This window comes from Gopherus evgoodei, chromosome 2, assembly GCF_007399415.2.
Source record: "Gopherus evgoodei ecotype Sinaloan lineage chromosome 2, rGopEvg1_v1.p, whole genome shotgun sequence".
Lineage (NCBI taxonomy): Eukaryota > Metazoa > Chordata > Testudines > Testudinidae > Gopherus > Gopherus evgoodei.
Window position 1 is genome coordinate 40,635,585 of NC_044323.1, and position 26,782 is coordinate 40,662,366.

Genomic DNA, 26,782 nt, shown 5'->3' on the forward strand with positions numbered 1-26,782 from the left:
GATTCTTTTTATAAATTGTCTTAGAAATAATGAATAAAGCAGGTGAAATGAGGCTTGGGAAGTGTTTTCAAAGGTCCAGTTTAGGCCATTTGTTTTCCTTCATTCCTTTTTAATAATTACTGGCTCTAGATAGTGTTACATGCACGTTTCCTCACTAGTAGGCAACATCAGATATTGCCCAGCTGGGCATTTAAAACATTTTATAGGCTGACAAAAAAAAGTTACTAAAGGCACAACCTAACATTTTCAAATTCAGGAGCTTCAGAAATGCTGTGTCATTACAGTTCCAACTGAAAAGAGTAGGAGTTGTATTTATCTACTTGACACTTCCAAAAATCTAGCCACCTTTATGTAAATGCCTAAATGTGGATTTAAATATTAACTTTAGGAATTTAAGGCCTTGATCCTGGAAACATGGACACGTATTTATTTTTACACTTGTGTAAGTGTTTATAGAAGCCTCGCCTCAGTTTGAACATTTTTTTGGCCACAGTCAATGGGAAGGATCATATGATAGGGCTAGATTGTGCCTTTAGGCACAGCCTTGAACAAGCTCTTGATTCTTCTTTGCTCTGGAGGATTAATAATTTGTTACTGGCCTATACCAGTAGCAAGTTACATCACCTGCTATCTACTCAGCTGAACTGACCAGTTGGTACTCCCCCTTTCTCCTCTGCATGGTTTTGTGGTCCAAGTCATAATCTGGACTTTAGCCTTTTTTCAGGCTATCAGGGCCAAATGCGGCCATGGTGTGATTCCAATAAGGTCTGAATTTAGCTTTCATATTTAAAAACATTATGAAACACAGTGCAAACTAAAGCCTAGTAACAACAGTAACATACTGCATGCATCCCGTTTATCATTTCTCTGCTTTGATTCTCTCTCTAACTTACATTAGCATGACTCTTTTTCAGAATTTGTTTTCCTCTCTATGATTGTTGATCCTACGATTGGCCTTTGATTTAATCCCCTTTTATAACCAAACATTTACAAGTAGTTCACTAACACACACATGTTACTTCTCTTCCTTCCATCTTGTCTCATATTTTAACAACCTGGATTATTTTTTCTTTCTTTCCATTGAGCCTAACAAGTTCCTGATGCTCAAATCACTGAGCTAGATATTCAGCAGGTATAAATCAGCGTAACTCCATTAGCTTCAAGCTAAGATGATTTACACCAGCTGAGGAGCTGATCCATACGCTAATATTTTGAATCTTCTTTCCAGTCTTCTCTGTCTTGCGTTCACTTTGGGGCTACGTAGTTGGTTCTGACTGCTAGTAACACAAAAGCATCTTGAACACATTGAAATTTTTGGCTTGCAAAGTGCTACTTAAAATATTTATGGGGATCAAAAGAAATTTCCTGAAGAATGCATTTTATTATTTCTTCCTCAGCAAAGAACAGTACACCAGTGGTGTTTTACAGAGAAAAGCCAGTTAATGTGTTGGAAGAACAGTCTGTAATGGGCAACGAGTTGAGTTTGATGGCTTCAGTACTGATCCTTCTGGTGGCGAAGCACCATATGTAGCGGGTGAAACAAAAGGGCTGTTACCAATATCTTTTATTATCTACAATGGAATTAGGGGGCTGAAGCTTCAGTTCTATCTCATTTATTTGAAGATGGGAATATCCTCCTCAGGAGTCCAGTTTACAGTGGTGCCAGCACCAGGAACTTTACAGTGACGTTGGCTACACTTCACTGGTTTCATTTTCACTACTGTCAAGCTTAACCGGCCCCAAACACTCAAAATTAAAACCATAGTAACAGTGATTTTTCCATTACTTTGCTGGATATGGTAGGGACAGAAAAATACCATTTCTGCTCTGCTCTCTCTTTCTCCTTATAGATCTACGATGGGCCCAGCACCCATTTCCGTCTTATCGCCACATACTGTGGTATTGTCCCTTCATCATTCATCTCCTCTGGCAGTTCTATCACAGTCCAGTTCCAGTCTGATTCTTCTGTGAATGGAAAGGGTTTCCTTTTGGACTGGTATGCAATGGAAGCTTCTCCAGCCACTACGTACACCATTGCTAGAGGTTTGTCTCTGAAAATGGCACTATTGGTTAGTTTGTTAAGAGTGATAACATTGGTGAGGCACTAAATCCTGTTCCCATTAAAGGGTGCCTGGTGTAATGCAGGGGAGACCTGTGTTACCATTGTTACTGATCATCATTATTATTTTTGTTGATTTGTATTGTTGTACCTCCCTCCAAATGCAGTTTTGTTACGTTGTTTTAAAAGTGAAGCTCAAGCTTCATTGGAGGGGTTAAGGATTCTCAAGCCCTTTCTGGCATTTTAGGAGGGACAAATATTTTGCATGCTTACATGCAAAAGTTTCCTCCTTGAAATAATATTCTTGGAGGGTTTGTCACTTGCATAAGGAAGATGATTAACAAGCTCATGTGATGCCATTTAGAAACCCTGAGATTCAACTCTGCACAGACCTTCAGGGACATATAGGACATGCTTGATCCAAAATATCCTATAAGCAAAGGAAAAGAAGTTCAGTATGAATATATATCTCTTGTGTGAGATATCTACCTATTGTAAGAAATGAGAACATGAATCTACTGTATCTGAGCAAGTTAAACTGGACAAAGTTAAGATTGACTTGTGTGCCAGCTACGGTTCCTATTTTCAAACCAACACCTGAGTGTGCTTGCAGAAGTACTTTAACATTGTATTGACATATAACACCATTGTTGTTTTCATACTGTGTTCAGTGAGGGACTGTCAAATTAGATGATAAAGAAGAAACACTTATAATTTTATAAAATAAGATTTTTAATGTTTATTTCTTTTTGCACAGCAGGTGGATGTGGTGGTGTTGCTGTGACTGGAGAAACCCCTTCATTCCTCTTCTCACCAGGCTGGCCCAGCAACTACAGAAATTTTGCTGTCTGTACCTGGCTTATCAGAGCTCCAGAATCCACTGTAGAGTTCAACATCCTGGCCCTAGATATAGAATCTCATAGTTCATGCAACTACGACAAACTTGTCATCAGAGATGGTGAGAAATCTTGGTACTGTCTGACAGTGTGAAATACACAGAGAGCCCCAGTTTATAAAAATCCTTGTCTAGTGTGTGTGTAGTTAAAATAAATAAATACATCCGAAAAATCAAATTTTGCTTCAGTTTATCAGTCACAGGAACCTGTTCCAAAATGAATATTTTTCTGTGCTGAAGCTATGTGCAGGTGAATATCAAGCAACAAGCAGCACAAGCTGGTGATAGTCCAGAAAAATGTGTGAACAGCTTTGACTGAAATACTGTTAAAAAATTAAGACTTCTGGTATTTTTAATACTGATATTTCCTCTTTTAACCTTAGGAGACAATAGCGTTGCCCCACTGCTGGCCACCATATGTGGTCGAGACCCACCTGGGCCAGTAAGATCTACTGGAGAGGCCTTGTTCATTCAGTTCACCACAGATGCAAGTGTCACTGGTGCTGGGTTTAATGCTTCTTATCACAAAAGTAAGTTGTGGGTTTTTTTTTCTCCGAATGTATCTTTAATCTGTCTTGCCGCTGAAAGCTGAATGAGGAAGGAAGTAGTTATAGCCTACATTTTTAGCATAGCTACCTGCCACAACTGTCAGCAATCTATCCAAGTAATTGCATGAAGCATCTGTTCATATATTCCAAGAACACATGTTCTTAAGGTAAACTTTATCTCTTGTCCAGAGTTCTACTGTTATGAAACTCTCCTCAGATCTGAAAATCACCTTTGTCCTGAAAAACAAATATTGTAGCCTGGAAAATGTACAAGCGCATGAAGAAATATTACAACAATTAAGAATTGTGGTTAAGAATTGCAAAATATACTCAGAAAATATGAAAGCTGGTGCTAGCTAAAAAACAAGCTGCAATTGTTGAGAGATGGGGAAGCGGAGAATGAAAGGGAGGGGAACCTACGACTTGGAGATGCAAATAAATGAAGCCAAGCACACACACAAAATAGATATAGGGCCAGATCCTTAAACCCTTTTAAGGCCCCACAAGGACAAAGATGCCTCATGGCAACAGTTGAAGATTCTTCTTTCATATGGAAATCCTCTGCTGCAGCCAGATGCTTGTGAGCAGTTCTGACCGCCCCACTCCCCAAACACATAGATTGCTGTAGAGTGCATTCCAAGGGTGGCAGGAGCAGGGAGGGGCATGTCAGTGTCTTGAGTGGACAGCCTTGAGGTTGCTCCAACTTACAAACTGTACTGGGGGCCAGGGTACAGCAGCCCGCTGGATTGGTACTGAGAGGAACGCATGAGGAAAGATGGCATAAAGACACCTATGCCTCCCCTCCCCACATGCATCAAGCACAATGCATTACTCATTTGTCTGCCATACTAATAAGCCAGGTCTGTTTGTTGAGTGTCAGCATGCAGCCTGGACTTGCATGTGGCCTGGAAGTGGGCAGATTATTCAGGATGTCCACTAATGCACATCCCACACAACTGTTCAGCGTTTGGCTTATCACAGTGATTTTGAAGACATTTTTGTAATAATTTAAGATTATTTTTTCTTCCTTATCTCATTTCCCTTCATTCAGGTTGTGGTGGCTATTTGCATGCCGACAGGGGAGTGATCACATCCCCCAACTATCCTCAGGCCTATGCTCCCAATCTCAATTGTTCCTGGCATGTATTGGTTACCAGTGGGTTTGTTATCGTTGTCCATTTTGAGCAACCCTTCGAAGTTCAGAGCGAGGATGCTTCTTGCAGCCATGGGGACTACGTGGAGGTGAGCTGATCAGCTGTGGGTGTTGTCACTTGGGTTCCAGAAACAGGATATACTGGCCCATGATTAGGGCTCCGATATGTTGTGGTATTATTAACAACAGGAAAGTGACAAAATATCATTTAGAATGGTCTTGCTATCTTTCAAAGCTTTATTTAGAGATGCCGATTTACTGGTACAGTGAATTAAAGGGAGAAATGCTTTTTTCAAGATTGTTGTTTGGGTTTGTTCTTATAACTGCTAGAGCATTCCTTAAGGTTTACAGTGTATGCTTGAACAACCTTAACGATTTCCTTCTAGCTTAAAAATGGACTGGATGACTCTGCCCCGCCTTTGGGGACCATTGGAAGAAACGGGCGGTTTTGTGGTAGCAGCTCTTTTTCTACCTTGTACACTACAGACAATCAGCTGTTTGTCCACTTCATTTCTGACAGCAGTCATGCGGGCCAAGGGTTCAAACTGAAGTATGAGGCTAAGAGTCTGGGTGAGTGTCAAAATCTAACACAAATTCTGAAAATTAGTAGAAAAAAAACCCATAAAATTTGTTCTTTCAGAAGCACAGTTCTTATAATAAGTGACTTAACCTGAAGAGACAAGGTGGGTGAGGTAATATCTTTTATTGGACCCACGTCAGTCCTTAGAAAGAGACAAGCTTTCAAGCCCTACAGAGCTCTTCTTCAGATCTGAGGAAGGTGCTCCAGTGTCACAGCAAAATGCAAGTGAAACAGATTGTTTAGCATGAGTAGTTAGCACATAGTGTAAGTGAGCATTTAGGGCAGAGTGGCCCGCTAACACTTCTGCAGTGATAGGACAAGAGGAGGGGGTTAGTGGATTCCAATTCCAGTAATAAGCCATAAATCCAGTGTGTCTGTTCAGTCCATGATTTTTAGGATCTAGCCGAGTAATGAATTTAAGCTCCTTATGTTAAACAATCTGTTCCACATTGCATTTTGCTGTGACACTGGGAGCACCTTTCCCAGACCTGAAAAAGAGCTCTGTATGGCTTGAAAGCTTGTTTCTCTCACTAACAGAAGTTGGTTCAATAAAATATATTACCTCACCCACCTCGTCTCTCTAATACCCTGGGACCAAAACAGCTACAACTGTACTTAGCATGGAGAGACTGTAATCTGATTAAAAAACGAATATTGGCAAAAATGTCTTCTGTGTAAATTATTTGAAATGCTCACTACATAAGTGTTCCACATATTTGTAAGGGACCAGGATGTAGGTTGTCTACATGTCAAGGATGGTAGTCAGTGAGCAGGGGTTGGAGGAATCACTAGAACCGGGTTCAATAAGCAAGAGTCAGGGTCAAAGTTAGGCTGAGGTTGGAGACTGAAGATCGGAGGTAGCATCAGGCTAGAATCAGGAGGCAAGAGTCAGGGTCAGAGTCCTGAGATCAAGAGACAAGGTGAGGTCTGGAGTCACAACAGGCCCAAAGTCTTTGTTGTTGCCCAGACAACCTCCTGGGGTACCTTCCAGGGTTAAAAAGAGTGATGGCCAATCAGAGGGCCACAGTTAGGGTTATCACCTAGCCAGTATTTGATCGACCTGGCCAGTTTTTTTATATATTTGCCAGTTGCCAGAAAAATAATTTAATCTGTCAGTTTTTTTACATGGGTCTAAAGATTTGCATTGTTATCGCAATGCACTGGGATATCTAATGTTAAAAGTTTCTGTGTCCAGTTAAAGATGCTGCAGTGTTACCACTTATGCAGTTTAAGTAAGAAAAATGATGTTATCAATTTTATCCATATGTGTTATCTGTCTAGATAAGTGGCTGTTGAAGTAGGGGGTGGAGGGAGAGTTGCAGAGTTGCCTTGTGGCTGGGGGTTGAGTTTGCAGCAGGCTTGCCTTGTGGGACGCTGGGTGCTGGGTTTTTTTTTTGCATTTCAGAGATGGTAACCCCAGCTGCAGGGTACTGTCACTCTGGCTTCTTTGGGTAGTACTGCCTGTGGTGCCTATTCTCCACAGTGCTCCTTGGCTTGCTGCACTGTGGGAACATCAGCTGTCCCAGGCTCAGCAGACCTGGGTTCTAATCCTGACATTATGTTAATAAAACACTTTTCATTAGTAGTATCTCTAGTTTCCCTGGTGGTTGGGTTGAAGCTATCTCTCGCCTGCATCTGGGAAACAGGGGAAATTGGACACAGGTTAGCAAGAGACTTCAACAGTTAACACGGGGAAGGAAGGCAAGTTAGAATCTTGCCTCTTCCTGCTACATACTGCAAACAGTGAGTTACAGCAGAAATGAGTGTGACCCAGTGCATTGGCAGAAATGATAACATTCCACAAAAGTTTCCTCCTCAGCTGAGAAAATAACATCCCCTGCAGGAACTGGCATTTTTGAGAGAATGAAGAGGTGGCAGGCCACATCCTCAGCTGGTATAAATCAGAGGCCTGGCATCTTCAGCTGTTCCCAAAGTATTTCAGGCAAACACATGTCTTAGGACATTTGGAGCTCTCATTTAAATGATGTTGATTAAACAGAACTAAGGTAACCTACTAACGTGCTCACTCACTCTCAAGTTTGTAACTCCTCTTTTTCTTTCTACTCCTTCCATTGGAAATTCTACGCACAGTAGGAGCTAAGCATGTACATATATATTTCTAGCACTTCACTTTAGAGACCTGGATTGAATGACTGTATTCATTAGCACTACTAAACTGTATTTTAATCATAAAGTTGTTAGCTGCTTGTAGCAAGGCAATTACTCACTGGCACGGTGCCTCCTACTGGTCATCTGGGAATTAGCTCTTTTCCAGCATATGACGTGCCCTCTGCAGGCTGGTGTCTTACCTGCCACCAGTCCTGTGTCCCTCCCAGACCCCACTGCCCTTTACCTCAGGGTTCTGTCCCAGCAGTACCCCCACTCCCTGAGTCTTCCCTCCCAGGGGAACCCCCACCCTCTACACACACCTTGCCTCAGTGGCTACTGCCAATCGTCATTTAGGCCCCTCTCACTGGGGCAAACTGCATTCTGTAATGGCCATTCATCACTGGCCAGGGGATTGGACCAGCTGCCCCTGCCTAACCCTGGGCTGCAGCTTCTGCAACCCCAGTGCCTCTTTTGGCCTTTTATAAAGGCCCACAGCCTAGGGATTTGCCAGCCTGGAGCTCCCCAGCTCCTCTGGCCCTTCCCCAGCCCTGCTCTGTTCTGTTCTCTGTACCCTGAGCTCTCAGGCAGCCAGGTCCTTCCCTCTCTACTACTAGAAAGAAACTGCTCCAGCTTCTGGCCCACAGCCCTCTTATCATGGCCAGCTGGGCCCTAATTGAGCTGGCCACAGCTGTGGCTGCTACTCCAACCAGCCTAGCTTGGCTGTTCTCCAGGACTAGGGCATCCGCCCCACTACACTGCTAAATAAAAGTATCTTAGTAGGGCAAAGAAACTGAACAAATTCTTGAGTTTGCTTTGAGTGTCTTTTCTCACTGGATTTCATATTGCCTTGAGTTTTACATTTCAATTGTTTTGGAAAGTGAAAGTGAGGGTGCCTCACAAAAAGCATCGAATGATCCAATCCTTAACTTCAGTTTTCCAGATGTTAGGAATTCTTCAGAAATAAAGCATATAAGGTTTTCCTCTTCATGCTTATCTGAGTCTAGGATCACTGTGGGAGTAGAGTGTCAGTCAGTGCAGTCGTCAGGGGACCGTTATATTAATTTTCATGGAATAAATGGGCTGTTGGTTGGCAAGCAGGCCAGAAAATCTAGGTTTAACTGTGCTATAGTATCATTCAACAGCAAAAATGAGAGTATATTTGTTTGTGATTAATATAATCCATTGAAAAGAACCTGTGACTAAGTATATGGATGACTTACTTATTTTGTATACAGTGTTGTTGTAGCCATGTTGGTCTCAGGATATTAGCGAGACAAGGTGGGTGAAGTGACACCTTTTATCGAACCAACTTCTGTTGGTGAGAAGACACACATTTTTGAGCTAGCCAGAGCTCTTCTTCTTCAGCGCAGACCTGAAGAAGAGCTCTGTGCAGCTCGAAAGCTTGTCTCTCTCACCAGCAGAAGTTGGTCTTTGTTCGTTTTGAACATCTCACACGTTTTCTTTAACCTGTTGTTCTTAAACTTCTCTTTCCTAGCCTGTGGAGGGACTATCTATATCAGTGATTCCAGTCCCAGTGGATATGCATCTTCCCCCAACTATCCTAACAACTATCCACAGCATGCTGACTGTGTCTGGATCATAACAGCTCCGAATGGAGGGGCAGTGGAGCTGCAGTTTGAAGACCAGTTTTACATTGAACCTTCACCCAAGTATATAGCTACATTTATTTTGCATATGTTTTCTGAGGCACTCCATTTTCATTTTTCTTTCCCTATTACTATATCAGTATGTTCCCTAATTCCCCAATAGAATTTACTCCAAAATTTACAATTAGGATGTTTTGGAGACTTTTGAGAGAGGTGCCTGCACCTTGACATTGCCAGTGCATATCTCTGACCTTTTTAAAATTGACAGAAATTGAAAATAAGATATACACACAAAACAATAACAGGGATAGAGGAAGCTCAAATGGCAGGAGGATCTCTTCTGTAAATTCTGTGCCCTGTGCTCCCTTCCTACTCAGATTGGTGGCCAGTGGGCACAGACTGATTGGCCATGGCCATAAAGTGCACACAGCACACTTGGGGGGGTTGCACCACTATATCCACTCATTTGATCTGTGCTCTCTGCATGCTGTGCTCTCTGCATGCCATGCAGGCAGAAGACATATAGGGGCAGATCCTCATTTGCTAATCAGTTGAAGTCCACTGACTTCAGTGGAGTTACACCAGTTGACACCATAACAGTTCCAGGCAACTTAACCTGTATTTTCCCTCCAGCAAGGTTCATTCTCAGACTTCCGACTCCCCAGCCATCACCTCTCTTCGGCGGAGACACGTGTCTCCCTCCCTCCTCAGTGGGGTATTTCCAGGCTCCAAAATTCTCTGTCTACACCATGAATTCCCTAGCAAGACAGACTGCCTTAGCAGGCTTGCTTTGTTTTCCTTCCTCAGAGGCTATAAACAGCATAATTGTCCCACAGTTGTCATACAGTTCTTTCTAAGCAAGCAAATTTATTCTTAAGGTAAAAGCATCACAGAGAAAAACAATAAAAGAACTTACGCTGATGCTAATTAGCTCATCAGAGATCAACCCTGACTCCAACAAGGGCTCTGGTAGGCGAACAGTCCTTCAAACCCCACCAAGGGGTTTTCCTGTGGTTACAGGTTCAGAGCCACTTAGGCTCAGAACCAGCACACCATGAATATGTGATCATCTCCTTTATACAGTTTGGGTTTTGATCCTTAGAGACTGTGAATAGGCACTGAGACAGTGGATTTCTCCTCAAGGAATAGCTTCAAAAGTTTGGGTCCAGAGATAAGGAATTTACATTCTCTTCCCCTAGCTATTTCCTAGGAAACCCACTTAACTTTAAAAGTTCATCTCGTTTCAAATAGTACTTTGAAGCTCATTGCACTTCCCAGACAGGGTTTCGATCAGTTGGGTCTCCTCCCTAGAGATGTGACATACAATCCCACAAAAAATGCATTTTAGTACAATGAACTCCTAAAATACTTAAACTGAATTCAGTCAGGTTTAACTTAATTCAGGTGGGTTTGTCCAGGATATTGCAGGAATCTGCTCTATCTGTCACATACACCAGCAAAGAATCCACCCCACAATAGTGCCAGGTTCAGAAAAGCTGGTGCAGGTATGTGGACTCCACAAATGCCTCCACCTGCCTATGCCCCAGGATAGCTGTGTGAGGCTGGTAGGTGATTATACAGAACCCCATAAGTGAAGCTGTCTTGTATTTTGAAGAAGTAGTTGGCTCTTACATGCCCACATAATGGGGTGCACACTTATTTAGTTTGATGAACCCCTACAGATAGCTTTGATCAGTCCCACTGCTGTTATTTATTTTAGTAGTCACTGAAGATGTTGAATAGGGAATCTGTTTTTAAATAATAATTTAAAGGTTAAATATTTCAAAAAATGCTGCACATTAAAAAGTGACGTTATTTAAAGCCTTTTTATAACTGTTAATAGCCATGTCACAGGATTCACATCAGCAACTATCAGAGCTTGGTGAGGTATTGTGACCTATTTTGTATTTCTGGCACTATGATGGGGCTTGAATCAATTATTGTCTGTGAATTTGTCTGGCTCTATCACTGTGCCTTTTTCCTAGTCACACCACATCTAAAATTTCATTGCTCGAAGGTTTCAGGTGCTTGCTGAAATGTTGTAAATGGATTGTTGCTGCAAATTAAATAGAAAAGTTCCTCCTATTTTAGTTGTGCCTTCAGTTACCTTGAATTACGTGACGGAGCTGACTCCAGTGCACCAGTGCTTGCCAAGCTGTGTGGAAGTTCTCTGCCAGGCATTCAAAGGTCTTCAGGAGTTGTCATGTATATGAGATTTAGGTCTGACAACAGTGCCACACATATTGGATTCAATGCCAAGTACTCAAGAGGTAATACTAGCAGTTATTCCATTTATTGCATTTTCACTGAGCCGTGGCTATAAAAGGAACAGAAAAGATTTAGGACCCAAGTCCTGTAGTTTTAATTCAATAAGGATTGGGCCCTAAATTATTCAAAATAGATTGATTGACAGACGCTTTTGTCTCTTTCCATCATTCTATACCATAGATTCATGTAATCAGAATCATCACATCAATTAATGCTAATATATTATTTCCCTAATGATAGGTAGGAATCATAGCAAAATATGAAAGTCCTTGTAGAATTGCTGCAGTGGAAACAGAGACTGGGCGGTTTGATAAGCCTAATAGTCAAACTGCAGCAATCTAAGGGACAACACCAAATGGGCCAGAAGGAGTAAGTGGCTGTAGTACCCGTGGCCTGGAGGCCCGTGATATAAACAGTGATGTATGACAAATTACATACCAGGTGCACCTTGGTCAGAAAATGGCTGCAAATGAGGTTAGATGTGTAAAGTCAGGTAATCTGATTTGGTATTCAGCGTTCAAATAGAGTGTAATTTGTATGACAAGGGGGTTGAAGAGGTACGTATTGCAAGAAGAGCACCTAACAGCAAGTAGTTGTGAGGTAAAGGAGAGGTGCCCTGATGCCAGTGTCATAACTGATTACATTAACATTACTGGGAGGCAAACAAAGATGTAGCAAAAGCAACAGAGCACTGATAATCTCAGCATGGGGTTGAATAATGGAATGAGGATGGGATGGGATGGGATGGGGAGTCAATATTTGCCAGCCAGAAAATGAAATAATTCATTTAGAAACCATTTTTTATTTTCTAGCTGCAGGGTTAGTAACACGCAACAAAGAGTTAACAGTAAAATAAATCCCTTGGGTCAGATTCAATGGCAATGTAAAATGATGTCAGTTTTCAATGAAGCCACTAACCTTCAGAGAAAAGTGTTTGCTTATTATATCGGTCTCATCTGGGAGCATTCAAAACCAGGACTGGGGGGGCTGTTTCTTCTTCATATTTCTTGGTAGCAAAGAACTGGAATTTATTGTTTTAGGCAAGATTTTATTGATTATGTTTTGATCTCAAGTATAAAAAACAAATATATCTGTATACATCTATCTATCTATCTATGGGAGTGGAGATTGGGCCCACTGTATGAAAATATTGACAGCACATATTAAGAGAGAATTTTTATCTGGTCAAAAAGAATCCCAGTGGAATATATTGGTTTTTCCAGTGCATCCCATATGTCTGCCAATTAGATAACAGACTTTTTAAGGCAGTTGCTGTATTTCTCTTTATGTCCTGTGCAAAGGTAATAATGGTGATGGGGGGGGAGAGATAGCTCAGTGGTTTGAGCATTGATTTGCTAAACCCAGTGTCATGAGTTCAATTCTTAAGGGGGCCATTTAGGGATGTGGGGAAAAATCTGTTTGGGGACTGGTCTTGCTCTGAGCAGGGGGTTGGATTAGATGACCTCTTGGGGTCCTTTCCAACCCTGAGATTCCATGATTCTGTTGATGGCTCTTAACAAATGACTTATTCCAACATGATTAATAGGTAATTATTAATCATGTTGGAATAAGTCATTTGTTAAGAGCCATCAATATTATCACAATTGCACAAAGAGAAATATAGCAACTGCCTCTAAAAGTCTTTTGTTTAATTGGCAGACATACAGGATGCACTGGAAAAATCAATATATTCCACTAGGAGTAATTTTATTATTTGTTCTTTACATTATTATTATGAACTCACATTTTGTGGTTATCACAGAACAAATGAAATTTCAAGAGACACGAGCGAAAAGAGGGTGGTGGCTTTGTGACATGGGAAGCCAGGCCATGCATAGCAGCAGCACAGGGAAAGGCCTGGAAATGAGAATCAAAAGCAGTAGGAACCAAACACCAAGCATGTGATTCTGCTTTTACACTGCCACGCAGAAGACAAAACCAACAAATAGACTACGAATATTACTACCTAGTTAAATCTAGAGAGGAATCTGACCCATGGCTCCAAATCCAAACCATCACCCAAACCTTAAAAATCTGGATCCAAATTTAGCAAATGCCATTTAGCTTTATAATGGTCCAACACAAATCCATGATAAAAACATTGCCAGTCTTGGAGATGTTTGAAATCTGGATCCAAAGGACCTGATTCTCATTTACACTGCCAGAGTGGAAAGAGACTTCAATGTAAATGAGAATCAAGCCCCAAGTCTGTAATTTGAGTTTGTCTGGCTGAGATTAGATCAGTGAGAGGTAAGACAAAGAGAAAACAAAAAACATCCACAGTCGGTGTAAGTATTTGTGGAAGGAAAACAAACCAGGACTGGTGGAATTAAAAAGAGAGATTAAGAGACTTGGAATCTGGAGGACAGTCCCCTCTATGGTTGTGCTGATCTACTTGGCAATGTGCTGTTAAAGTCTTGTGGGAGAGGCGGCTCAATTCCATAGGGTGCAGTTCTGGGGTGAGAGGATCACTAGAAATGTGGTTCTCTTTGCAGCTATATGCGGTGGAACGGTGACAGGACAAAATGGTGTTATCGAAAGCGTAGGATTTCCGGAGCTGCACTATCAAGACAATTTGTTGTGCGAATGGTTTCTCTGGGGACCTACTGGCCATTATCTCACCATTAGCCTAGAAGGACTAGATGTTCAGGACTCCCCTGAGTGTGCAAATGACTTTGTGGAGATCCGCGAGTACAATGCTTCAGGTCAGTAGACTGTTTCAGTGATTCTCCTCCCTGCCCTCATCCCAGCAGCAAGTCTCAAAGGAGACTACTAAAAACACTTGCTGCTGAAAGAACTACATGCAGTACAGGTGCCTTCCTTATTGCCAGTGTAGTTACATTAGTTATTGAAGTAAAAGCAAAGGAAACAAAAACCCTTCCAATTGTTTCCCAAGATTTCTTTAAACCTACCTAATGGTTTAAACTCAGTGGTGCTACTTGAATAGAAATATGAATTAAACTCATCCTAATAATAAAACTCATCTCTTTGTCTCTGGCTTGCCTAGGGAATTTATTGGGCCGATACTGTGGTACTACTATCCCTGATGCAATGGATACTTCTGACAGTTTTGCTTATGTCAAGTTCTTCACTGATGGATCTATCAATGCCCCAGGATTTAGACTGCGCTTTGATGCTAATATTGAAGGTTAGATTTTTAAAGTGGCAATTTAGCATAAGCAAGGCAGCATACACAGCTAGCCACATTTTCCATCTTCACTAGAGTGCAATTGTTTTGTTTTGTTTTCAAATCATTTGTTCTTACAGCAGTGTATATTTGTCTTTTTAAATCTGACTTATGTATGGGTTGTAGCTCTCTGATTCTTGACTACCCTGCCCGGGTGAAAATTAGAGCAACGGACGGCCTGTGCTATCTTCCACCAGCACAGGAGGGAAAGCAAATTTCCCACCCAAGTCCTTTGTAAGGCTCTTTCCTCAGGGCCCAATTTATTTTTTATAAAAAAGGATGTAAACACCACAAAATAAAATAACTCAATTGCTGCTCACAATCCCCAGAGGCTTTTCTCTGCCTAAAGCAGCCAGCGGACAGGAGAATACACCCTTCCCTTGTGTGACCTGCCTGGACCCAGCTTCCTGTTCTGCACGCACCCGGCCTGGCCATGTGATTCCTTTCCAGGCTGCTGCTTTAGCCTGTCACAGTGAGCTACTCAGATCTCTTGATGGTGGTTCAGGAAGGCAGTCATCTGGCATGAGCATTTAAGGAAAGCAAATGTTAATTCTTGATTCACATTAGTTATTATGGTCTATTATCATTCCTATTTTAACAAATATTTAATGGCTCATTTGAGTGGATCTACCAGAAATATTAAACTTCTCTAACCAGTGTGACCAACAAATCAAAATTTCAAGCAGTCAAGAGCTTTTTTTCTTATATCAGTTCCATGGGTTTGCTTTAATCTTTTACCTCCAGAAAGTATTTAGTATCCATTGATTTTCTATGAGAGCTTTCCTAACATTTGTTCTGTTCCAGAGTGTGGTGGAGATCTTAATGCACCTGTTGGGACATTTACTTCCCCCAACTATCCCAACATGTATCCACACGGTCGAGTGTGTGAATGGAGGATCACAGTCCCAGAAGGACGACGCATCACACTAACTGTTAATGATATGAAAACCGAAGCCTATCAGAGGTGCAGCTTAGATTATGTGGCTGTAAGTGTGAATGAATACAAGGAAAGCACATTCATGTGCTTTAATTTACTTATACAGTATTAGCAGAGTGGTACTGTTGAAATGGCGTGTATATTTGTATATCTGTTTCTAAGACAAATTGTAACCCACCCCGAAAGAATGGGAGTGACAACAGAGGAAGAAAGAGATTAATTCTCTAAGGTACAGATTCAGGAAGGTACTTAAGGTCATGTGTAACTTTAAGCATGTGACTAGTCCCACAGAAGCCAATTGAACTACTCATGTGTGCAGTTACTTGTGTACTTAAGTGTTTGCAGGATCTGAGCCTTATATATACTAAATTAAACAAAATGTGATGAGACTCTGAGTAAATTCAGAAAGCACACTAAAGTATTGAATACTGAAATAGAATCCAATTATCATTTATTATTTTTACAGCACCCACAAATACACTTGTTCTTCACAATACAGAAAGCCATGATTCCTGCAGAAAAGTTCCCTACAGACGGTGAAGCATCTCCTGTCCTGTGTGCTGAGTAGGGACAGAGCCAAGACTCTGTCCACCTGCTCCCTGCCCACCTGTGTGATGAGGCCAGTTGCGTCTGGCCTCCATCCATTGCTTGGCCTCCATGCCCTTACTCCCCTGCTTTAGACAAGTCACACGCATTGTCCCTTTATCAGCTAATGAAGTAATGAACTCTGAAAGGAACAGCCTTCTTGCAACCCTGTGTGTCAATAACTCTCCACCTCATTTTAAATCTCATCTGAAAACATATTTTCTTCCTCTCCTGTACCTCTGAAATTACAGGAGAAAGAGATTAACTCCGCAGTTGTATTATTTCACTCCCAGTGTCTTGGGATGCACTCTGCATGGAAGAAGCCATACCAAAAAAACAGCTGTACCATCAAAAACTAAATGTTAGAGCTGATCAAAAGTTTTCCATAAAATTTCTTTAAGTAGCTTTTTGGCAAAATTGATATTTTTTGCAAAAAAGTCCCTTTTCACTGAAAATTTCCAGTTTTGTTTTAAAAAAATTATTTTTTGTTTGTTTGTTTGTTTGTTTGTTTGACAAAGTATCAAAAATGTTCACAGAAATTTTTAGTAGAAAATAAAAAATTCCATCTGCCTCATATTCACATTTTAATTCAGGACCTGACCCACTAGAGTCAATGTGAGTTTGTTTCATAGACTTCACTAGGTTTTGGAACAGCCCTTTATGGAGGGATTTCAGTGAGTCTTGTGCAAAACATGTGAAGCACATTTAAACTCTGAAGAAAATGTTTGGTTTAAGCTTCTAAGAATGCATTTTTAACCAACAGGTTTACAATGGCCTCAGGCAGAATTCTCCCAGACTAGCCAAACTGTGTGGTGATGTAAATCCAGGCACTCAAGTGAAATCCTCAGGAAACACAATGAAAGTCATTTTGGTCACTGATATCTCTGTTTCAGCAATAGGCTTCAGTGTTTCCTATTCTTCTAGTGAAGATGCAGGTAATGCAGATTTTTAAATTAGCCTCATATGAAGTATCTTTGGAAGCCATTTTGTAGCTTTGCAAAGCATTGCAAAAATGACACCTGTGACAAATACATGTCCTTTTTCTGTGTCCCATATCTTGAAAATGGCTGGGCTGAAAAACCTCAAATTTGGTGAAATTTGGCAATCACCCATTTTACATAAGTAGAAAATTTAGATTTTTAGGGTTGCGGGTATGTGCTCACACATGTAAATCAAGCCTAAAATGGAAAGGACAGCATTCACTCCAGAGCACGCAGTGTTTTGCAACGAGAACTGCATACACATCTCTTACTTCTGAGGATGGGCTAGATTGTGATTTTTACACTTAGCCTGGGATAAGAGGAGTGCAGCGCTCCTCCCCAGGAGGCTTTGTGACACAGAGTCAGAATGACTTCTGTGCTCCCCTGTTGCTCATGAGGCCTTGTAATTTAGTGCAATTCTTGCAAGCCAGTTTCATTGGCTAATGTATGGAGGTGAGGATGGAGTTGACGTTCCACCCACTATTGTACACGAGAGATGGGGCAGCTGGCAGAGCATTGCCTGTTAGGGCTCAGGCTTTTGGAACATAATTTCCCCCCTACATCCAAAACAGGATGAATGAGCTGATCTTCAGAGCATGCTCTGAGGCCCATCTTCTCCTCCTTGCCCATAAGGAGTTGGGCAATAGGTAAGGCTGGGTAGCGGTGGAGTGGAGCTGTAGTAGGGATGTTGTCAGGAGGTTAATTAATTCTTGTTATATGTATTTTGTTGCTGGAATATTTGTTTTGCTCTTGGGGTAACTTTTGGGTCTGTTTCTTTACATGTGTGTTTTTAAATGCTTGTCAAGAGCACCCAGGAGGTTGGGCAGGCACTCTCTTGTTGCAGAGTAGTAGCAGCTACATAAAGAAGGAAATGAATCTGGACCTAATTCTGTTCTCAGTAACACCACTGTTGATATCAATGTGCAGGAGTAAATGAAAGCAAAATTTGTCTTAGTGCACCAAAATTATAATTATTTTCAAATAAGCAGTGTCTTGGTTCTGCAGTTTGTGGTGGGACCCGCATGGAAGCTGAAGGAGGGAGTTTCACTTCACCGGGTTATGACAGTATCAGAAATTACACAAACAACTTGAACTGTGAGTGGACCATCAAGAATCCATACCACTACAATTCATCCACTTACATCTCCTTTGAGGATTTCCACTTGGAACACCACCAAGACTGTCAGTTTGACTACCTAGAATTACGAGTAGGTATGTAAGGTCAACTGGAACAGAAGAGTGAATTAAGTATATTAATACATCAGTTGCTTTAGTGGCAATTGTGTCATGTTAAGTGCACTGTATGGCAATTCTCCAAAATTTAAAAGGTGTTTAATATGGCACTCTATGATAAAATATAGTCTGAACAACATAAAGGCAGAGGTGTTTACTGGATTAATGCACTACATCTATGTATATTTGAACATATTTTAGAACTAGAACATATTTCTTCCTTTGGAAACAGGGGACCCGATGCACCACTGCCTTACCTCAGCTATGCTCTTGTAACTCTACCAAAATCAGTGGAGTTAAACCGGTGTAAAACTGGAGGAATACAGCTTGATGTGCATTTCTTTAATATATTAACACGTTGTGTATTGGGAAGTTCCTCTCTTTGTGCATTCTCTGGTATCTTGCATTGTAAGGTACTGGGAAAGCACCATACCTCTTTCTTTTAATATTAAAAATAGCTCAACTAATGTTGACTGTAGTATGCAAGCACCAGAGAATGTCTTCTGCCTTCACAGGTCATATCAGTGACCCTCAGAGAAAAGGACTCTGATTTACAAGAAAATTGTTTTTGAGAGGGGGGTATCTTTGAGGGTAGATATCTGTTACATCTTGTTTTAAATAATGGCACTTGGATGTGTAGGTGTAAACTTGTCTTCTCTCTCCTTAATCCTAAAAAAAAATTTCTGGTCCAAGATGTAGACTATAAAGCAGAAAGTAAAGAAAGAGAAATACTAAAGTAAATCTCTATTCTCCCACCTCTCCTCACGCCCCCTGCCCTCGGGCTCTGATTCCAAAGTGCTTAAGTAGAGAAAGTCTACTTCCCCTGGAAAGAAAATGAAGCAAACATAGCCTTGTGTTATTCAATATTGTTCACTTTGGCCAGACTAATGGATTTTCAGTTTACACAAGGCTGGTCTCATGACAAAGACAGACTGTTGTAATTCAGCTGCATATGCTGACAGTTAGCATTTAGTGAGCACTGAGATTCTAATGGTGCCGAAAGTCACTAAATTCTAGTGGATTTTCCTTGAACAGTGACACAAGACCAGACGTGAATTTGGGAAAAGATCCTGTTTGGTACCAGAGAGACACTGTCTCAAGAGGAGAGTGTGGAATTATTTTTCTGGAATTGTCTATAGTACATTTTTAGGGGGGGGATAATTGTTTTTTAAGGTAGAAAATTAAGCATCTGTTACTTGATACTCACAGGAAAATATGTTTACTCCAAATAAGCCAAACAAATATTTCATTTCAAGCTTCCTGGGTGAAGTTTAACATTGTTTTAAATGATCAGCTACATGAGAATATTTCACTAGTCTAATTTCACATCCATTTTTTCGAATGAGCATTCTTTGTTTTTCTGTGGCAAATCCTGGACTTTATTATTCAAGCTACACCTTTTTTTCAGTTTGAGTCAAGTTCAGTCAAATAGATGGCTACTGTCCCATTCTTTGTCAAGAAAGCTATGAAGATTCATACATATATCTATATATCTATATATATAATTGTATAATACAGGAAAAGACAGGTTGCATAGATTTTCTGTATAATTTATAATAAATGTCAGTTTATCATGCACCACTTTTCATCCACAGATCTCAAGACACTTTACAAAGTTGGCTAAGTGTCATTATCCTGTATTACATAGGGAGATTGAGTGACTTGGTCCATCACACTAGGTACCAATGGTAGGGCCTGGAATAGAACCTAGATGTTTCAACTCCTACTCTTGTCCTGTGCCATCAGTGCTGGACAATGCTGCCTCTCCTTTTGCAGTCCATGAGTTGCTTATGAATGAAGACATAAATCTGTAGGCTGATTGTCATAAACAGATAGCTAAGGGTTAATGTCTCTTTCCCCTGAAACACCTTCCCTGGGGACCCCAAGACCCAAATCCCTTGAGTCTCACAACAAAGGGAAATAATCCTGTTTCCCTTCCCCCTCCAGGTGCTCCTGGAGAGATACACAGACACAAGCTCTGTGAAACTACACAGAGTGATTCCCCCTCTCCGTTCCCCCGTCCTGGGAACAAAAAGGACTTTCCTATTCCCCAGAGGGAATGCAAAATCAGGCTAGCCAATTCAACACACACAGACCTCCCCTTTTTTGAATAAGGCTGTTTATTCAATATTCTTTTAAGCAATTGACCCTGTGTTGTATCATCTTAATACAGAGAGAACATTTGTATTTTTTCTTTCTTTTTTATATAAAGCTTTCTTTTAAGACCTGTTGGAGTTTTTCTTTACTTCAGGGAAATTGAGTCTGTACTCACCAGGGAATTGGTGGGAGGAAGAAATCAGGGGAGGTCTGTGTGTGTTGAATTGGCTAGCCTGATTTTGCACACACAGACCTCCCCTGATTTCTTCCTCCCACCAATTCCCTGGTGAGTACAGACTCAATTTCCCTGAAGTAAAGAAAAACTCCAACAGGTCTTAAAAGAAAGCTTTATATAAAAAAGAAAGAAAAAATACAAATGTTCTCTCTGTATTAAGATGATACAACACAGGGTCAATTGCTTAAAAGAATATTGAATAAACAGCCTTATTCAAAAAGAATACAAATCAAAGCACTCCAGCACTTATATTCATGCAAATACCAAAGAAAAGAAACCATATAACTTACTATCTGATCTCTTTGTCCTTACACTTAGAAACAGAAGATTAGAAAACAGAGCTACAGCAGGCAGACAGACAAAAGACTCAGACACACAATTCCCTCCACCCAAAGTTGAAAAAAAATCCGGTTTCCTGATTGGTTCTCTGGTCAGGTGTTTCAGGTGAAAGAGACATTAACCCTTAGCTATCTGTTTATGACACTGATATTGTTAGAGAAGCAGATTTAGGAAGATAGTGCTTGGACATTTTGACAAACACTATTATAAAGTGCCTCACTCTTGTCCCTCTCTCTCGTTAAGAGCATTTATCTGTATAACACTAAAAATAAAATACAACTCAAACCAGTAAAGATGGAATAAAAGTTTGTAGAAACATATGCAGATGATTTTAAGTTACAAGAAATACATCTACCAATGTCATTCTTTGTTCTACAGAGAAGTCTTCAGCTAACAGAGCACATGTTGCATAATTTTACACAGTGTTTTGAAGAGGAATGCTGCAGATATCTTTGGGGGTACCATGTGCTGACCTCGGAGTGACTGTTTATGAATGAGGGATACCCACACATTGCTGAAACTAGACAGATCTTATCATCTAAACTGAAAATACCCACTGAATTTAACAGGCATTCCATTAAAAGAAGAATCAAGGGACATAACTATAAATAGGTTAGCTAGTCCACCCTTTCCCATCCTTCTAGCCATATGACTTTGCAATGCTATAGACCAGTCTGTGAGTGAGCATTCTCAGGTTCCTTTGGTCAGACTAGACATAGGCCTCAAAAGGGCAGAGGAAAATGACTAACACAGAGCAAGCCATAGAATCTGCTCATTCAATTCAATTCAAAAGGATAAATACTACAGCTTCTGTAATTGTTCCCTGGCTCGAGTGGTCCAAATGCCACTATAAAACTCTAAAGCTCTGCAAAAATTTGAACACATAGAATAATAAGTCTTCCTTTAATGTGTACTATATCCTTGTGTGCGTTAAAATACAGAAAAAAACCCTTTATGCTGTTTCTCCCCCCTTCTCTCCCATTTATTTCACACAAATTAATTTAACTTACTGCAGATATTTTAGGATTGATTGAGTTAGCTGTAAAATTGGCAAATTGGCATGTGTTTTTTACTCAGGAGATGCTGATGGAGAGCTGATATCCAGACTCTGTGGCCAGGCACCGCCTTCTGTGCCACTAGTCATAGCAGCTCCTCAGATCTGGGTGCACTTTAGAAGTAATGAGCTTGTGGAAGATAGAGGATTCTATGCCAGTTACACATTTGAAGGTAAGTTCTATGAAAAGCTATTTTCTCTGACTGTGGCAAGTCCAGTAAATGCTGCTAGTCATGCTGATCATATTGGAATGAGATCTGCCCTCGAACAGGCCCACACCAGAGTGCTCGTTGAGTTTCTATTCAAGCCGAACACATTATCAGCTGAGCTTTCACACACACTGTCCTTTGCCTTATCTCTGTTCCTTGAGCTGAGATTGAGTATTTTGCAGTGCTAGTGAGGGACAGGACTACACTCAGAACACATGGAGACTCTTGCAAATAGAGATTTAACTGATAACACCACAAAGTTGGAGATTCATCAAACAGACCAAGCCTAGTGGGCATGTTGTTGCTTATACCTTTGTATTCTTTTTGCAAATCCAGTTAATGCCAAATTAGCACAAGCTACACTACTTTACTATTGACACCCGTCTACTGACAAATGCATGCTACTCTTTGTGTCAGTGCTGAATTTGACCGTGGATATTCATCTGGATCCATCAGCAGCACTACATTAACAGTGCTGTTAAAGTGGAAGTTGTGGTTTTAAGTATCAATTTCCAAAGCTTTTATAGGGCTTTATTAAGTATCAAAATAAATGTGAAGTTTCCTGTTCATTGAAGCTTCTTATGTACTACATTGCCAAAATGTTTTTAACCCTTGAATTTTCTAAACAAGGTTGATTATCATCACCCATCTGAATTCAATTTAAATAGTTTTTCAGCTAGAAATATTATTGATATTGTAGTTGTTTGTTCAGAGCATGCAGTTTCTCAAATATCCAAAACCTGTATTTTTTATTGCAGCTTGTGGTGGTATACAGGCTGCTGAAAGTGGGGTCATCTCAAGTCCTAACTACCCAGATTCTTACAACAATTTAAATCACTGTTCTTGGTTGTTGGAGGCCCCGCGAGGTCAAACTATTACTGTGAGTAACACTAAACACATGCTATAGAAAAGAGTGAATGCACTTAATGTACTTCATGAGTCTGTAGTAAAAGATTTTTTTAATGGTTTAAAAGTCTGAAAACTATGAAATATTAAAGAATGAAAATGTCACCATCAACAATATCCAAGGAAGGGGCAAAATATGCAATAGAGATAAAAACAACCTGCTTCTGTAGATCATAGCCTATTTTTTAAAAAGTTGAGGAAGTTAATCTTCTAATGGTTCTTGTCCTCAGATAGACATCACACGTCACTCACTCTTCCTCCCATAAAATAAATCATCTACTGTGTACACATAAGCAACTAGAGTAGCTGCTTTAAACAGATGCACAGTGATAAGCCTCTGCCTTCAGGAGGACAAGTCTGAGGCTGAAAGTCCATGCTGCACCTCCAGAAGGCACAGAACAGAAGGTGCAGCTCTGTAGAAGAGTCAGGCCTGGTCCACACTACAGCGTTAAATCGATTTAAACAGCGTTAAATCGATTTAACGCTGTACCCGTCCACACTACAAGGCACTTTAAATCGATTTTAAGGGCTCTTAAAATCGATTTCTGTACTCCTCCCCAATGAGAGGAGTAACCCTAAAATCGATATTACTATATCGATTTAGGGTTAGTGTGGACGGAAATCGAAGTTATTGGTCTCATTCTTTTACTGAGCTACCCAGAGTGCACCACTCCGGAAATCGATGGTAGCCTAGGACCATGGACGCACACCACCGAATTATTGTGCCCTAGTGTGGACGCGTAAAATCGATTTTATAAAACCAGTTTTATAAAACTGGTTTTAATAATTTCGATTTTATGCTGTAGTGTAGACGTGGCCACAGTTTAGTGTGTTATCAGTCTGTCAAATCATTGTTCTGGAACTGTTAGAGAACCTGGATAGATCTGTTTTGATGCATCCTGCAAGTACAGCTGGTTTCAGGTCCTGAATATTTGTTTATTTTCTGTTCATTCCCTCTGAAGCATCTGGCACCAGCCACTGTCAGAAGACAGGCTACTGGGCTAGATGGATCATTGGTCTGTCCCAGTATGGCCATTCTTATGTCATTCTTGTTTGTCTATAGCTTACTTTTACAGCCTTTGATGTTGAAATGCACTCAAACTGTCGCTGGGACTCAGTCACTATTCTGAATGGTGGTTCTCCTGGTTCTCCTATAATCGGACAGTATTGTGGAACTACATCTCCTGGGACCATTCAGTCAGGTTCCAACAAGCTAGTGGTGATCTTTAACTCAGACCACTCAGTACAAAGAGGCGGGTTTTATGCAACATGGACCGCAGAATCATTAGGTAAGAGGAAAATAATCACTGTCTCATGTATATACATAATAATACTTAGCACTTGCACAGCACTCTTCCTCCATAGATACAAAGCATTTACTATTTCAACCTCTTTAAATAAAATTGTGCTGGAGAACACAACAAATAGTATATAAAATGTGGCCACCTAACTGAGATGAGTCTGCACTGAAATGGCTAAGTGTAAAACATTAATTCTGACCCAGGGCCACCCAGAGGATTCAGGAGGCCTGGGGTCTTTGGCGGTGCGGGGCTCCTGCTTCGGCGGTAATCCGGCGGTGGAGGGGGGAGTCCTTCTGCTCTAGGACCCGCCGCCGAAGTGCCCCGAAGACCTGAGTCAGGGGCCCTCCGCCTCCAAAATACTGCTGAAGCAGGACCCGCCACTGAAGAGCTGGGTCTTCGACGGTAATTCTGCGGTGGGGGGGTTCTTCCACCCTGGAGCAGAAGGACCCCCTGCCGCCAAAGACCCGGAGTAGAAGAAGCTCTGGGGGCCCAGGCCCCGTGAGAGTTTTCCGGGGCTCCCGGAGTGAGTGAAGGACCCTGCTCCAGGGCCTCCAAAAAACTCTCGTGGCCTAGGGCAAATTGCCCCACTTGCCCCCCCCCCCCCCCCCCGAGAGGCCCTGCTCTGACCTTACAAACTGATATCAAATTTGGATTCATAGCCTACTTTCTGACGGCAATCACTGATGGCTGATATACTGTATGAAAGGGGATCTTGTTCATTTTACTCACTGTAGTAGCATCTAATGTCAGAGATTGCAAGACATTTCCTTTCTGTGACAATATTCATTTCACAATATTTTGGTTTATATATTAAACACTAAAGTTACAGTCATGGAACGAGAATAAAATCAGGATCAAACTAGAGATACGGGGCACAATTTTTAAACGCTCCTAACTGACGTACAAGCGTAAATCTCATTGACTTTCAATGAGAATTATGGCTTGTCTACATGAACATTAAAGTCGCAGCAAGTTTGGGTGTGAATCTACCCTGCACTAGCCTGCCACTAGTGCTGTCTGTGAGGACACTGTTGATGCACACTAACAGTTTGTTAGTGCACTTCTGTCTACTCGAGGAGACAAAAGCAGAATGTTATAAAGTTTTAGATTTCTCTCTCTTCTCTTTACTACAGAATTTCTGAAATTATTTTGAACTCATAGCTTTAATAAATTATTACTGGAAGCAAAAATATGTTTCAAATTATGTCAACCACATATCAGAATGTGAGCTTCCCTAGAACCATGACTAATCTTCTTTATAAATGGATCACATAGCATTTATTTTTAAACATGCTGGGCAAAATTCTGTGCTGATTTAACTCCTCCTGCAATCCCACTAAAGTCCATTGGGACTGCCTGGGCTGCAAGGAAAATCAGAATTTTGCTGCAGGTGAACAGATGCAGTTTGAGTAGGATTCACATGTACAGCTGTGCTGTTTAAGTTTTGTAAAGTAAAACGCTGAGGGATCTGGTACTGGGATGAGGTTTCTTGGACTGGTTTGAATGGCTGTGAAAGGATGATGGACTGGAAGAGGCTTGCAGAGGCCTCGTTACAGTACAGATTAGATCTTCTTCGAGTGCTTGCTCATATCAATTCCAATTAGGTGTGCGTGCGTTGCATGCACGATCATCAGAAGATTTTTACCCTAGCAACACTCGGTGGGTCGGCTGAGGTGCCCCCTGGAGTGGCGCCTTTACAGTGCCAGATATATACCCCAGTCAACCCCGCACCCCCTCAGTTCTTTCTTACCGCCCATGACGGTCGTTGGAACTACGAAGCGTGGCTTAGCTGATCTCCACTTCCCTAGCTTCTAGCTCGTTTATAGTTGTAGATAGCTTTTATAGAGTAGTTGTTATTAGTTTATTGTTGTACAGATTATCCAGGACCTGCCCTTTCATGCCCATGGTCTGTTTTCTGACAAGACTGACTCCAGACTCCAGAGTGTGAAGGATAACTGGGCCATCATGTGTTCATTGGGCATGCATATCCTGGTGACGCAACGTAGGCCCTTCCGACCCCAACCATAGCGCACCTACTGTAATCCCCAGCCAAGACAAGGCTTCCCTAGAAGACATGGCCAGGATGGCAGGAAAAGACAGTCTGGTCCTCAGATGGGCCAGAACCAGGGCCCCCCAAACTTTCAGCGGGGTCCAAGCAAAACTTTGGAAGGTGCACCCGAGGGCGGAGCACCAGGGTCCTTCTAGGACCCTTTCCCACTTTTCACCAACCGCCTCTCCTATTTCCTCCCTGTGTGGTCCCACATAACGTCAGACCGATGGGTCCTACATATGGTGGAAAGTGGATACCACCTTCAATTTGTTTTGTCCCCCATTCCCACCCTCCCTCTTCAGGGACCCTTCTCATGAGCAACTCCTTCTACAGGAGGTGCAAATGCTCCTAACTATTGGAGCTATAGAGGAGGTTCCAAAGGAACTGAGGGGCAGGGGTTTTTACTCCCGTTACTTCCTAATCCCCAAGGCAAGGGGGGAGGCTACGGCC

The 26,782-nt window shown here is 41.4% G+C and overlaps 1 protein-coding gene across 1 annotated transcript in view; it reads left to right on the top strand.

Annotated features, from left to right (window-relative positions):
- Positions 1-26,782, top strand: part of CUBN (cubilin) — a 224,183-nt gene that overhangs the window by 143,253 nt on the left and 54,148 nt on the right. Inside the window, exons 38-52 of the mRNA XM_030550449.1 lie at positions 1,851-2,043; positions 2,817-3,017; positions 3,338-3,484; positions 4,554-4,744; positions 5,042-5,225; positions 8,840-9,014; positions 11,043-11,221; positions 13,715-13,924; positions 14,227-14,367; positions 15,211-15,392; positions 16,692-16,863; positions 17,914-18,120; positions 21,890-22,039; positions 22,834-22,955; positions 24,045-24,270. Coding sequence (XP_030406309.1) covers positions 1,851-2,043; positions 2,817-3,017; positions 3,338-3,484; positions 4,554-4,744; positions 5,042-5,225; positions 8,840-9,014; positions 11,043-11,221; positions 13,715-13,924; positions 14,227-14,367; positions 15,211-15,392; positions 16,692-16,863; positions 17,914-18,120; positions 21,890-22,039; positions 22,834-22,955; positions 24,045-24,270 — 2,680 coding nt within the window. The remainder of the gene's footprint in view (positions 1-1,850; positions 2,044-2,816; positions 3,018-3,337; positions 3,485-4,553; positions 4,745-5,041; positions 5,226-8,839; positions 9,015-11,042; positions 11,222-13,714; positions 13,925-14,226; positions 14,368-15,210; positions 15,393-16,691; positions 16,864-17,913; positions 18,121-21,889; positions 22,040-22,833; positions 22,956-24,044; positions 24,271-26,782) is intronic.